This window comes from Anarhichas minor, unplaced genomic scaffold, assembly GCF_050575085.1.
Source record: "Anarhichas minor isolate MPS153535 unplaced genomic scaffold, ASM5057508v1 ptg000026l, whole genome shotgun sequence".
Lineage (NCBI taxonomy): Eukaryota > Metazoa > Chordata > Actinopteri > Perciformes > Anarhichadidae > Anarhichas > Anarhichas minor.
In genome coordinates, this window is record NW_027466472.1 from 16,318,638 (window position 1) to 16,334,363 (window position 15,726).

Consider the following 15,726-nt stretch of genomic DNA (forward strand, 5'->3'; position numbering starts at 1 on the left):
TTATTACAAGAATGTTCTGAAAACTATGTTTTGAGAAAGTTAGGAATACAACGTTCGAGAAAGTAAAGATTATAACGTACCAAAAACACAAGTTAAACAATGTTACGTTAGCAAAAAAAAGTTCAAAGAACATCAGTAATTCAACATTCCAAGATCATTTGTAAAAGAACATTCTGAGGACTCCATAATTACGTTCAGAGAACTTTAGGAAAACAATGTTCTGACAACGTTTGGAAAATAATATTCCAAGAATGTTTAGATCATAACATCCCAGAACGCTCAAAGAACTTTCAGAATATAACGTTCTGAGGACATTTGGAATATAAGACTCCGACAACATTCAGAAAAGAACATTCCAACAACATTAGGAAAACAATGTTCCAAGAACTTTCTGAAAACTACTTTCTGAAAACAACGTTCCAAAAACGTTAGGAAAACAACTATGTAAAACAGAGTTCTGAGAACATTTGGATAAAAAATGTTTTGAAAATAATGTCCTAAGAAAGTTTGGAATATAATGTTGCCAGAAGGTTCCAGAAAAAAACATTCAGAGGACTTTTCCGAGAACGTTTGGAAAAATAACTTACTGAGAACTTTCGGAAAGTATAATTTGGGGAATATTTGGACTTTAACGTTTCGAGAACTGTTCAGTGGTGGGCCGTCAGGGCCAGCTAAGCCTTCTCTGCTGGCCTAAACAGAATCACAAAGTTATAGCTATTTTATAATTTTTCACAAATACACTGTATGTATTATATATGTTTTCCCATTAGCTTGTTTTCTCATTGCACAGCTCCTGTCTTCCTCTGTTGCTCTGCTTCCAGCCTGCAGCGCTGCTTCCAGCACAGCTTGTTTTAAGTAGAGCTTTTATCCAATCAGATTTAGCCTCTATTTCTCTATGTAAGGAGAGAGGCCCGAGGTCCTCTGGTAGACTTTGCAGTTTAAGTAAATGGAGACAATATTGTTGATTGTCATAGTCTTCAACCAATCAGATCTTTAGTTTGACATGTTGGGCGTATTCTTTCACGTGCCAGTGGCACCGTGGTAGCCTGCTAAGTACATCTGCATTAACGTGCGCCGTGATTGGTCAGTGGGCCAGTGTGAATTTTGTCAAACAGAAAGCTAGCTAGCAGATCTTAGTGTTTAGTAAGAGTTCAGGTTGAAACATATGTAACTCCTCTCAGAGCGTTGCCACCACCTGCACAAACAATACATCAAAACGTGCGGAATGACTTGGAATGGGGTGCTGCTAATTTTCTCAGAGAATCTCCTCGCCGTTTTCACGAAAATCGCAACTGTGTGCACACACACTTAGGAAATCTGCGTTTAGAGAGAATAAAACACTCATATTTAGGCCCTTATTGGTTTGCCATACTTTAACATAGACATTTTCTTTTAAGTATAAATGACTCAAAATACTTAGGATTTTATTCGACCAAATGGGCATTTTGATAGCTAGCACGGTTTTCATGACATCACAGTTTAAGTTTCAGGGAAATATTGGGACCGTTTCAGATTTTATAATGGGTGTGTGTTGGACGGAATGTTCAGACTTAGAGCAGTGACATCACCGCTAGAGAGAAGAGGAGCTTGAAAACTATTTTGTAGATTTTCCAAACAACTTGCTCTCATTACCACAATATTCCCTTCATACACCATTTTAGGTCAAAACATAGGACATATTGTGCTGCTCGCAGACATGTTTCTATGGAATCAAATGGACTTACAGATTTAGCTCAGGGAGCCTGAAAGTGAAATGAATGCCAATCAAGTGCCCTAATGAACTCAATGTTAACTCACAATGTTAACAGACAGTACCTGTTTTGTAACCTGCTCTCATGCTCACATATTGACACCACAAATATAAAAATGACATCACCGTGTTCGGCAGAGTCTTATAGACAGCTGACTTGACTGAGCAGCAATTATGAAGCATTATGATACTTGATCTTATCAATCTATCCATTATCTCTACCACTGGCCTTCAAAATGCTTCATAATGTCTTCTAGTTATTGCTATAAAGAATTATGAATATTAATGACTGATTATAACTATAAGTATAAGTATTAAAAGGCATTATATGAATGTTTATAATGCATTATAGACATGGTCGTCATTAAAAGTGTTTCATGTACAGTTTTATATAGATACATATTTTCCAGGAAAAATACAAAAATAGTTTTTTTGCACATTAAACCCAGTTTATTTCAAATTTTACAAATTTTTCAAAAATGGGCTGCCAAGCTCCCTCCTAAATATACATTAAAAAGATGGCATTGAAAAACATGACTCAGAAATCTTAGAGTCTAAGAGACTAGTCTGTTCTTGGAAATACAAAATGCAGACACATTTAGATTTGACATTTGATATTCAACTTTTCTAAACCACAGTCGACTACTTAAAAGCCTTCCAAGTACATTAGAAATGACTCCAAACAACGGCCTTTTTAAAAATGCATATTTATATAAGAGAATGCACTTTATTGGAAGATGTTTAAAAAATAGAAAGGAAACAATCTGCAGTTGAATACATCGATCCAAAAAATACAAGCATAGACACAATTTACATGAAACCTTAAACAACTCACAGCCACGGATACGTAGAAAATCATTGAAGTCTGAAAACACACCATTTATTTTTCTATTTTTTATCATGCTGAGATTTATAAATCTTCCAATACCGCTCGTAACATCTCCTTGTTTTAACCTTCACCTCTAGCGAAAGTTTAAAGTGTAGAACTGAAATGTTTTTAATTGCGACTCTAATGGTTCGGATTAAAAAAAATATTGCTACCCTGACTCGCTTGGCGTCTTTAAAATAATGCCAAAATGTAAATTTGAACCCTGTTTACATATGCTGACATTGAACACTCATAATAGATATACATTCAAAGCACAATTCAATTGTTTGTGAAAATATTTTACTTTTGTCAATTTGTCAACATTTTAAATCACTGACATTTTAAGTGTATTCTGTATTAAAAAAACACCAGTTTCAACCTCTGGGTTTGGTGTCTCTCTCTGCCTTTACATGGTCGATATTCTCATCCGTCCATGCTCAGACCTTTCTGCTCCTCCTGTTGCCAGCTGTTAAAAAAACAATACATGTCTGTCAGCCAACTCATGTGGAATAAATTATTATGAGAATGTAGAATACGTACGGCATGGAAGTTTTGAATCTAGGCTCTGATAGCCACAAGGGAATATCAAGCTCAGCAGAACAGCAGGGGGTGATGATTATATTTTCATCCATACTCCAAGCCTACAGGTGGATGCTGCGGTGGAGGTGGGGCTCATTCAAATGGAATGCAGTATGAACAGCAGCCGCAGGGGCATTAGCACTAAGTGTCAGCACAGCGTTCATTTGAGCTTTGTGGCCACAAGCATGGCAGCAAAAGATGGAGCAGCGCACAGTCAGCTTAAAGGAATAGGAAGACATTTTGGGAAATGTGCTTATTTGCTTTCTTGCCAAAAGTTAGATGAGAAGATTGATACTAATCCTGACAGTGGTATCAATCTTCTCATCTAACTCCTAGCAAGAAGCTGCAATACTCAAAATGTTGAATTATTCCTGTACATCCACCATGATAGAAGAAGTGCGTTGGATAAATGATACAGGGAGAAGAATACTCCATGAGAACATAGCATCGGACTCATGTTGACTGCCTGAACCAGCTAACAGGCTACGCTGCATTTATTACAAATGCAGGTTTTTTGTAGACTAGATGATGTTCTTTACCTGAAACTCTCCGGGAAGAGGTTCTTCTTGGACTGGCTTCTATAAAGGCAAACAAACATATAAATCCCACATTATCTATGAATTATTCTTTCCAAGTCACTGAGATGAACACACAGATAGGACTCACCTTGGATGTATTGGGCAAGACTTTCACTGCCGCCCTCAATGTTTGAAACATCAAATTCTGCAGGAAAAAGAAAACAGACTTAAAGTGAAATTGAAATATTTTGTACAGAGATGCATTTATTATGTTGTAAGAAACTTAGCCTGAAAGAAAATCTAATTGTATTCTGGTTATTTTAGCCTTAATATAGAAATTCTAACATTACGATTGTACCTAAACATTCTAACATTTTTTAACATTATAATTGTCATAAACATTAACTGTAGTATGTTTGTATTTTATTAATTTATGATTTGGATTCAACTATGGGATTACTCGAACTAGTGTTAATCTAATTTATATTATTTAATATTTTAAGAGAGATATAAAAAATATTTCCCTACAAATCCAACCACATTTACCACCACAGCAGGGAAGAGAGCAACACAACGTTGAACACCATTGATCATGATAGTGACATAGAACAATAAGCCCCATCCATGTCTTGTGTTTGAATCATAATCAGTTTAACTGACCTCCCAGACCGATGTTGGTGGTGTGAGAGGTGACTGAGAACTGAGGGCCTGCAGATGACAGCAATTCATGAGTTTGTGAGATGATTAATGATATGAAACTACTGACGTATCGATTCACGTAAAAAAACATTTACCTTCAATGACCCTGGTAACCTTGGTGTTGGAGGGTTCACCTTCAATGACCCTGGTCACCTTGGTGATGGAGGTTTCACCTTCAATGACCCTGGTCACCTTGGTGATGGAGGGTTCACCTTCAATGACCCTGGTCACCTTGGTGATGGAGGGTTCACCTTCAATGACCCTGGTCACCTGGGTGATGGAGGGTTCACCTTCAATGACCCTGGTCACCTTGGTGATGGAGGGTTCACCTTCAATGACCCTGGTCACCTTGGTGATGGAGGATTCACCTTCAATGACCCTGGTCACCTTGGTGATGGAGGGTTCACCTTCAATGACCCTGGTCACTTTGGTTATATCAGGAACTGTAAAAGAAAAGTAAAACATGTTGCACTACATTGAAATTGCAGGCAGTACAGCATTGCCCTCCAACACAGAGAATATTTGCATTCAGGTATCGCAACATTGGACCTTTCATTCGATCAAAAAGTTTGCTTTGACAAAAATGTGATTAATAATAATTGCTGACTGGTATGAGAATTAGCCAGTAGCAGATAAGAAATACTCTTATCCTCTCTCTGATTAATGCTACTTCAGCTGGGCATGCATTTGTAGAATCAGGGATTAACAAGGAGTGTTGGTGATTGATCAGCACGTTTCAATTCAGCAGGAATCAGACTAGTTTTTCCTCAATTCTGTGCATGCAACTGTTTCACTAACGACATATTAATCGTCATTACTGTACCTTCCTGGATGATGATCCTCTCTAAAAACAACAGGAGGTATAAATCCATTATTGAGAGAGAAGAATGCCTTTTAAGAGATTAAAACTTCTGTATAGCAAAAAACACACACAAATATACATAATAATACTGGTACTTACTCAGAAATGTAAGGGGAATTTCCTGATATCTGAACCCAGAAATGAACTGTAAAAAATAAGTAGAAAATCTGTTACAGCCATTGACAACATGTACAGTATGACCATAATGTTTTTGTGTATGCTGCATAATAAAGCCAATTGTCAATTAATCTATAAAACCAACTTCTGAGTCAAAAAACCACTAGCAGGATGCTGTGTACAGATGGTTTTCAAGCAGGGTCTTGTTCTGTACTTCACGTTGAGTTACATACATTATATTTTTGGCAGCCTTAGAGGTAATAAGAAACAACAACACCTGCACACAGAAAACTGCACCCTGCCTTTTACAAGTCTCACAGCTTTAATAACTAGATGTAAATCTTTGATATGACACCTTGATTTGCATGTAAGAGATGAGCCTCTTCAATAGCATGAGGAAATCCTGGCTTCCAACTGGCACACCTAAAAGAAAGCGCAGGGCGTTAACTTAGGTTGGGCCTTTACAACTGTTATAAAAGAAGGGCAGAGAGTGCATCTCTTGACAGATTTACAAAAGTAATATTAACAGAGTTGACAGGGTAAACATTTTACCTCCTGGATACAAGACTTGGTTGACGAAGTGGATGACTCCATTTGTGGCCATGATATCAGATTCAGGGACTTGGACAGAATTCACTAGCATAGAGTTGTTTGCCTGAGGGAGACAGTTAAAACAATTACAAACAAGAAAAACACATAATGATGGGCTTATTAACCTGTATTTCAAAATAAGGAATTAACTCTATTCTTCAGTAAATAATTATATTAGTTTGCTAAGGTTACTGAGTTATACAATCCAGGATGATATTTTATCAGATAATAATGATCTAGACTATTATAATCTTAATGAATAATTTAAATACATTTTTACCCCGTTATACTTAAAGATAACACAAAATATAAAGGTGAAAAGTTTATTGACACAAGATAAATGTTTAGTCTTGCTGTTCTAAATACATACAGACATCACTCTGAGGTTGCTGCCCTGAAGAGACTTGAGAAGGTTTGTCACCCCAGTCTCCAAACCACCACCAATGAAGATGCCATTATTGATGTGATACAAAAGGATGGTTCTGAGAGCATTCATGTCACCTGAAATAAAGAATGGCAAAAATATTAACTTCATTTTTTTGTTTTGATTGTGATTTCCAACTAGTAACATAAGGGCTTGAAACACATGTATAAAGGTAGTATGGAAGACCTACTCTTCAACAAGGACAAATCCCTTTCACTTAAACCAGCAAAAGCCTTATCGCTCGGGGCAAACAGAGTAAAGTCTCCCTCTTGTTTCAGCAGGTCTGTCAAACCAGCAGCTTCCATCAGAGACAAAAAGATCCTGCAGCCAAGAGAAGAAAACGGTAACTTGGCTGTTACAGAACCCACTGACATATTGTAACAGCACTTTCTGATTCCCATATGTGCCATGTTGATTTAATGGAAAGATACATGTATGTAACCAATATGTGGTTGTGCTGCTTTTTAATACGGGCAGTCCATTTTCACTACACAACATTGCTCTTTACTTACTTGAACCCTCTATTTTCTGTCAGAATTTCAAACATCGATTTTTCCGCCGGTTTCAACAGAGTCCTCATGAGATGAAGGGCCCCATTGCTTCCTTCTTTACTGCCTCTTACCAGACAGGAATTCTCAATGCACACAGCCTGCAGAAATAATCCACAAGTTAAAGGCAAGGGGATTCGTTACGTCTCAAAGATTTGAGGATTGATGGTCAAATAACAGGGGTAATGTATATATCGTATGTTTAGTGCCACACAGCCACAATGTTTGGGCACAACTTCAGAGAAGAGGACGCACTGTGCGATAGATGAAGACTCTCAGAAATTTCCCTCCAATGGTCTCCAGCAGCTGGCCATTGAACAACTCTCCCAGGACAATCTTTCTTTTCAAGATGTGGCTCTCCAGGATAATCTTGAGCAAACTCTGATCCATGGACATCACTTCATCTGTAGAGGAAAGACATTTTATATTCCCCATTACAAATGAAACATACCAGCAACATTGTACATTTACATCTAATGTATTGGCTTTTGCATCAGAAATTGCATTTATATTTACATTATTTTGAATATAATGTCCAGAGAGCAGTAGTAACAATTCTAACTGCGCAAAGACCTATCTGCCATTAGTGACTTGATTTACTAGGCAGTTCTATAGGTGGACCACAAGATCATGAGACATGATGTCCTGTACATGAAATCATTTACAGTTTGAATACTCTGTTACATTCAGCTGTTGCTTGTGCATACTTGTGCACCCATTTAAAACCATATGCCTTTGAAGATAAAAGTATTCTGCCTCGATCAATTACACATTCTTGTTACAGACGCAAAACATCTTTACTCCCTTCAGGTGAAGTCCAGGAATGTTGTCAAGGGGAGTGGGTATTTGGTCTTACGTGGCATAACGATTCTGCAATATTCCAATAAATTCACTATTTCCCTGAAGCGCCATTTATGTACATTTCTATTCACGTTATGACTCAACATGCAAAGGGGAAATACAAAACATCTTCCTTTATTCTTTATTCCAGATTGTGACTGAGTGTGGAGCAGCCTAGGTTCATATTTAGCCACGTGCTTAGTGAAAAACAGAGGGGCGTTCATGATGTAATGAACAGTATGTTGCTCACCACTGAAGGCAGCATTGAAGGGAGCCAGCAATGTGTACTCAGTGCCTGGTCTCATGGCAGCAGAAAGGCCCAGCTCAGATACCATGTCACCAAACTTTGACTGGGAACTTCCTATCAGTTCCATCACCTGTTTAGCTTAAAGGACAAAGAGAATCCCACCACCATTAAAATATGAATTACAGAAAAACATGAAACACCTGGCACATTATATATTCATATAGTAAAGCAGGTATGCTTAAATGAGAGGAAAATATGGGAGTCTAACCTGAGTCTGGCATGAGCACTTGGTCAATAAGGTGGATGACACCATTGGTGGTGACAATGTCCTTCTTGCGCACCATCTTAATGCCGTTGACTGTTAGACTTTCACCATCGCAGCCAATATCAATATTGTTGCCCTCAAGGGTCTCATAAGTGGTGCCAGCCATGATGGCCTCAGAGCACTGGACTGAGTCCAGAAGATGGAAATTCAGAAGAGCTGAAAAAGCAAGACAGTTTTGAATTAATGTATAGTTTAGGTGAAGATATATGTTTATTTGAAGAAGGTCAGTTTGCTGCATGGGCTATTTTATGTTCTTTCGCATGTTTCACTGCAGCTGAGGATAAAATGCCTTGGGAACCTGAGGACCCTTTGGATCCCTCGGGTCCCTGAGTCAGAAGACTTGTTATTTTCTAACAGTTCTGTTTAACGTGTGAAATGGTCTGATCTCACATCATAAGGCAAGCTGTGGACCAATAAAAATGTTTTGGGTTGTTGCCAATTTGACCAGCTTGCTCAATAAAGCAGCTCTTTCTTCCTCTCGGTGTTGACACAAAACAAGACAATGTTAAAAATGTTGAGATTCTGCACTATTTAATTGTTTTTCCTGGATTTTTTAAGAGCTTACGATCACTGTATACTTGAAAGCTTTAACTTGCTCTGATTGACGATTACAGTGGAAAAATTCTTGCAAATGTCTGAGAAAAATACTAATAGCTACATTATATTAATCCTGACTTACTCACAACATGTATACCTCTAAAAGTATCAAACCAAAAGTGTTAAATGTGTCAAATTTTTTGACTTTCCACTAACAATTTCATGCGTGACTTGAAACTTGAGACTTATTTTTACAAGTCTCAACTCTATTATGTACAGCTTGTCAAATGTGTGTAAGTTCCAGATCAATTACTGCGTCATCTGTTTTGAGTTAGAAGAAGTTGAACATGTGAATAAATGGTTGACTTAGTCTAAGAAAAATGCCGCCAGTGAATCACCGAATTTATTTTCCTGTACCTCATCGATAAATGTAAATATGGTCCCAGGTTTGCAACAGTTAAAATAAATCCTCAGTTTCCAATGCAATGTTTTAGAAGGCCTTGACCTCTTTGAATAAAAGTCTAGTTTACCCGTGAGGACCGCCTTGTCGCCCTGAAGTCTCTCCAGCACTTCACTGCCCAGACTCTCAAAGGCTTCGTTGGTGGGGGCAAATAGAGTGTAATGTCCTGGTTGACCCAGCTTCTCCAAGAATCCAGCCGTTAGAGCCACATCCTACATGGTGATTTCACCAGCGGGATTGTGTTCAATTAACTTAAATATGCAATAGACTACAGTAGAAACATTTGCAGGAGACAGACATAACAATCTAATCATCTGAAAAAAATATATTTTAAAGTAACTATATTGCAAATGCAAACTCTGCATGTCTTTTTCCATTCCCTCTAAATCCCTGCATAGGTAAGTTTTTTGCAACAATAACCTGCAATATTTTCTAAATTGCTCTGCATGCTTGCATTCTATTTTAATTACTTGTAATGTGTTTGCACTTAGTTTACAATCCTGGTCCTTGAGGTGTTTACATTATTTTGTCTATCCTTGTATGTATTTACTCACGCTCAGAGTTGTCAGGTCATCGTCAATCTCAATGACATCCTGGATTGTGTTTCCAACAGCACTGACAACACGGTCAACAACATGCACAACGCCATTGGTGGCAACCTGATTGCCATGGATAATCCTAGCGCAGTTCACAGTCACCACCTGCACATAACATACACAATGTTATACCACTGAAAAGTGTTTATAGCACAACTACAAAAGGACCACATGGTAATCTTGAATGATAATACTCACCCCATTGGAGTAATGGTTAATTTGGAGACCAAGGTCATTGTACATGGAGGTGACTGTCATTCCATTCTTTAGATCTTTAGTCAAGAGGCGTTTGTTGGCCATGTGATAATGCAGAGCGTTGTACAGTTCAATGTTGATATTGCTGACCAGTCCACTCCTCATTGTCTGATAGGTGAGGAAAACGAGATGTTAAAACCTTAAAGACAGAGAGCCTCTAGCTTATTATTTTGTTCTTGACTTACTTCATCCAAAAGCTCCCAGGCGTCGTTGCTGGGGGCAAAGAAGGTGAAGGATCCAGATCCCTCAATCTCAGGCCTTAGCTTAGAAATATCAGAGAATTTTTGGGTTGTGGTGGCCTTCACCAGATCCAAGGTGCCATACACATTGTCAATCGGGGCCACTGAGAAAGAGATTTACAATACACATTCTTAGATGTCAGCCTGCCATTCTAATAATAAACTCTACATGTGTGGAAAGTATGCTTCACCATCTTTTTCTAGTTTATTTGGTCTAATTTCAAAACTAGCATACAGCTGCTCTACAATGTAGCACTTAACTCACCTGCAGGGCAACCACGCATGCCCTCCAACTTCATGTACCCTGGGCAGCACTCATAAAGCACAGTCCTGTAGGCAAAATACACAAATCACAAACATGGGTATTATCTTAAATAAGTAGCGCATAGCTTGAAAGTATCTTTCAACATTGTAAGACATTTTTTTTCGGGCTGCCATGTTTTGGGCTGAATCGTCATTCCACATTGGTGTATTCAGTGTTTCCAGATGTTACTCATTATCTCTTTTATAACCCAAACCGACCATGGGAAACCTAATGGAAAGGGTGCCTCAAGGATTATGCTACCATTACAGTAGTATATTTATAGTATCAAGACCTCCTCTTTGAAGCTAAACAATTAGTTTGAATGATTGTACTTATTTGGTTAACCTCAGAAACATTTTGGCCTTGAAAAACTGCAGTCTAAGACTCAGTTGAGGTTTAGGAAATGATGGTTGACAAGGAACATTTAAAAGGTTTGATGGTCTTTATGTAAACATTTGGGCTAAGCTGAAAAACAACATTATTGAATTGTCACCAGGTGTTTTAGAGCTGTTTTTTTACTTTTATAATTTAGAAAGATAACTATTGTAATTTCAGTTTATATGAATTAGACAGATGATATATGTTTATTTGCTGTTGGACAAACATGTGAGAAGTAGTGCTGGACAATGTAGCCCGAGGGGGGTAGTAAAATTCAAAGTGCAGCTGCTACATATAAACATGACTATGCCCCTTGGGTCAGCAGGTTTGAATATGTTGGAACTATATCATTGTTTCCAGCTCTTGGAAGACCAGACATTTGGAAACGTACGTTTCACCTCAAATAACTAACACCAATAAAAGAAACACAAGACATAAATAACAGAGTTGGCTGAGGAGTGCATTACGGTACACTGCCCAGTAGAATCGTTAGAAAACTCGAAGCTGCTTCTTTTCCCCATTAATCAGCTCAACATGATTTAAATCATCTTGCAAAATAGTAAAAACATTATTCATTCTTTGTCTATTACAAACTGATCACTTGTAAATAGCATAATGTAACAAGTAGCTTTTCATTTGGTTGTGGAGTGAACAGAGCTGGTTCTACATGACAGAAAAGGAGGAGGAAGACGAGGACTGCACCAAGATTTAGCAGTTTCTCTCAGCAGTTTCCCTATGAGATCTGCACACCAGGAATGCTCCATATGTGTGCCATATGTAGTTCAAATCAGACAATTTTGACTTTGTCAGCATGGTTAGGGACAAACAAAGACATTCTTGGATTTAATGATTGGATGACTAAAAGATGCTACACGTGCAGTAATTGTTAATAGTTGCTCTCGAGCAAAACACCTCTAATAGTAAGATTCTAACACATAATAAAAAAAAGAAAAAAAGAAAAAAAAAAAAGAAGAAGAAAAACCTATTTCAACTGTCTCAGACAGGGTACAGACCAACGCTTCTGGGTCATGGCTGACTGCAAATCTTGAACAGCTCTATTTGAATCAAAGTTGAATGGAGTTGGGGGTACTGGGATGAGATCACACAAGCCCTAATGGGGCAGAGTCAGCAAAACCCTCGCTACACTGCTCTCCCACACAGAGGGATTGTATCTGGCCATGGCGTAGGAAACTTTTAACTTGTCAGCATCTCTATAAAATAACTGTTCCAAGAACCATGATCATTTTGTCAAACATATAATAAACTGTATGTGGTTTCATTCCAATTCAACCCATCACTAATGGGAAGTTTAGAAGTTTGGTTGTGCAAAGTTTTCTTTTTAGAGAGAGATAGCTGCTCTGGAAGCCGAAATAATCTTACTTCTTGAATCAGTGGGACAAGTACAAGTATTTGCCTAAATTAAGTTGCACAGCATCAATTGCCAGATACCACTGTAAAAAGGGCAATCTAAGCCATATTAGATCATTTTGGTCAGTGAGTTAGCGTGAATTAGTTTATATGTTTGAGATTGTAATGCTTTCCTGCTGCTTCTCTGATACAGTAGGAGAGATATCTTATTTGATTTGATCTTATACACAAGTTAACCTTGCTGCATAAGTTATACCAATTTCATTAAGAATAAACTTGATTCTGTTCTGATTGGTCTAAATCAGTGTGGGACAGACACTGAAGTCAAAGGTGTGTGTACTCTGCAGCATGCAAAATGAACAGCTGATTAGCGAAACAGTTTTCTTTTAAATCAACTCCACTAAAACACTAATGAAAAGTAAACTTCGTCAACTAATTAGAACATTTCTGCCTCCAGTGCAGCTCAGTTTTGAATAAATGGGTGTGGCTCAAACTTGTAATTACTAGTTATATGTTGTGATTTTAGGACACCTTGCATCACCATACAATAACCATTGTAAATTAGTAATCCAGTCCACCATGTGAATTAAACTTTGTCCCACTTATGTTTTGATTGATTCCACAGTCCCATGTCAGGCTCCCATTGAAATAGATACAATTCTTTGGCTGTTTCCAACATTATCATTTGCCAAGTTCAATGAGCAGTGGGTATTCATCATAAAGAACTAAGCCTGTTTAGAGTGCTAAGCATGACTTAGGCATAATGCAAGCATCAAGGGCAAGCTGAATATGTGTGTGTGTGCGAGTGTGAGAGAGAGAGAGAGAGAGAGAGAGAGAGAGGAAGCGAGAGACTGTAAAATAGGCATGGCTTCATCCATGTTTAAACACAAAAGTGCTGAAGGGGCTGGAATAATATGAAAAAAAGAGTCCGTCTAGTATGACTAAGCTGAACGCTTTTCCATTCATGAATACAGTCAACATTTTGCAGCCACATCATAGCCTGGAATCAGTGGTTCACAACTCCACGACAACCAGGCTTCCTAAGTTATGAAAACCTGAACGCACAGTTTATAGGATCGAATAGGACAGTCTCCAAAACAAAGGATTTAGGGCTGTGTCCACAAATGTGTTTTTCATTTTAAGTGGTAGTTTATTCAAAGTAAGATAACAGATGTCTGTCTCTATGGAAACATTCATGTTTCCACCAAACCGTTAAAGCAGAAGCAGGAGAAGAAGCAGATGCTATATTTTCAAAATACGTACAGAACTGAGTACTCAGTAAAACTTTTAGTCATTGAATTTGCTTAGAATGTTCATCTTTAAACAAGAGAAATAACTTGTCCTATTGGAAACATGAAAATACACTTACGCTTTCTTTCCACAGATGGCCCCGCGGTACCAATTACGACAAGTGCTGAAGTACTTCTTCTTGGTCCCCATGACTTGCTGGAGCGCGCAGACATTGGGTCTGATGAGAATAGAGAGTAGAAAAGAGTAATGAAGCATATATCAGCAGGTAAAACACAGGAGTAAGAATAATTATGTGACAAACAGCACTGCTGGGTAAGACATCAGACTGTCAAGTGTGAAGATTTGTATATTTGGCAACTGGCCCAGCTGCTTCTGGAATAGTAGCAGTAAAATATTACTAATCACAACATCCACATCTGCTGGATATAAAATTGGTTTGTCAGATTTGGGTTATAATTTGACAACTATAACCCTGCTGGTTTGTACCTTTTCTAAGTGAGACGTAATGTTATGATATAAAATATGTCAAAAATGAACAATTGATATTTCAAAACAATTGTGACAGCATACAATATAGCAGATTTAGCAGAGACAAATATGCTGACATGTTTAGAACTATGCTTGTTGTGCTCAAGGCTCAATACTTTTGTATGCAAAATTAACTAACATGATATTACAAGGGTGTACAAATATTCATAATGAAACATATTGATAAGCTTACCCTTCGTTTCTTGCCCTCACGCGACTGTGGAAAACAATTTTGTCATAAGCTGAAGAGTCGGCCTTGTCAAATGTGGAGAACACAAAGAGTGCAAATGCAGCTACAAAAAGGAGCTTCATCCTTGATTTCTAAGCTAGCCCCTCCAGACCCAGAGTGATGGGAGCAGACTCAGAGTGGGAGTTTATATACTAGTCTCATCCTCCACTCATGGAGGATGGCAACATTTCATGTATGCATGGACCACCCAGAACCTCTTAAAAACCACATTCTATAAAAAAATATACTGTTTTTTTTTGGTGTGATGAATTATGATGATTAGTATTTAAATAAGTTATGGAGGACTATTTAAAAAATAAAATATATGAGACCACCATCACATTCACAAAATGTTTTGTAATATTTGCCTCTTTTATGCATATTTAAAGATGCACCCATCTCACAGAAAGCTTTGTCATGTCAAAACATTCTAAACATATTTAACCTGTTTGAAAAAAATTAAAACATAAAAACATTAGGAAACATTTTTTGTTAAAAAAAACAATTTAAGAATTTAAAGCTCAATATTTGGTTTTAGATGGATTTAAGTAAATATACTTCTCGCTTTTAGAGACATGATGGGATGCATAATCCAGCTGCATCGCTTCTGTTAAGTGTCATTCATTTGGACCGCAAACAAAGAAACATTGCATAATCTCTGCTCTGAAGAAATGCCAGAACACTGATCACATAAATCTTTCAGAATGTAGTTTGCTCCACCAAGTGGTGGGAAAGAGTGCAGGCAGTGAGTGTTAATGAGTATCAGTATTTTAAGTGGATAATGTTTCTTTTACATCGGAGAGGCATTGAATACGGAGGTAAATCACTATTTAAGATATTTAAGACTTCCAATCAATCCATGACCGCCCAACCTTAACACCTAAACTTAGATGTAAAGTCTCAGTTCTTTTCAGTTCTAAATCTGAAAACGTGTACTTGTATCTCTACTACATCACTGCTTTCAAAAGGACATATGGCAGCAAACATTGTAAGTTCTAAAAGTGCAGCTGTTGTTAAGCTTTACCAGTGGGTGTTGTTACTCACAGGATGCCCAAGTGACATCACTGACACCATTCAGTCTGCCACATGTTGTCCAACCTCCTGGCGAGACAGATGTTACAAATGTGCGCAGTCGATTGTTAGCTTTACAATCTACATATCCAACAAAAGTAAAGTAAAGACTCAGTACTGGCTTGCATGGAGGAATAATGGT

The 15,726-nt window shown here is 37.8% G+C and overlaps 1 protein-coding gene across 1 annotated transcript; it reads right to left on the reverse strand.

Annotated features, from left to right (window-relative positions):
- Positions 1-1,151: 1,151 nt before the first annotated feature.
- Positions 1,152-14,596, reverse strand: postnb (periostin, osteoblast specific factor b). Its single transcript, XM_076100696.1, has 22 exons — positions 14,478-14,596; positions 13,875-13,973; positions 10,721-10,785; positions 10,402-10,559; positions 10,160-10,324; positions 9,920-10,066; positions 9,436-9,577; positions 8,312-8,524; positions 8,047-8,181; positions 7,212-7,360; positions 6,921-7,057; positions 6,599-6,729; positions 6,355-6,485; positions 5,946-6,048; positions 5,749-5,816; positions 5,376-5,421; positions 5,238-5,258; positions 4,588-4,857; positions 4,376-4,423; positions 3,864-3,920; positions 3,737-3,775; positions 1,152-1,195 (listed from the first exon to the last, which is right to left on the reverse strand). The coding sequence occupies exons 1-22, from the start codon at positions 14,594-14,596 to the stop codon at positions 1,152-1,154; spliced, it is 2,487 nt and encodes an 828-aa protein (XP_075956811.1).
- Positions 14,597-15,726: the final 1,130 nt, after the last annotated feature.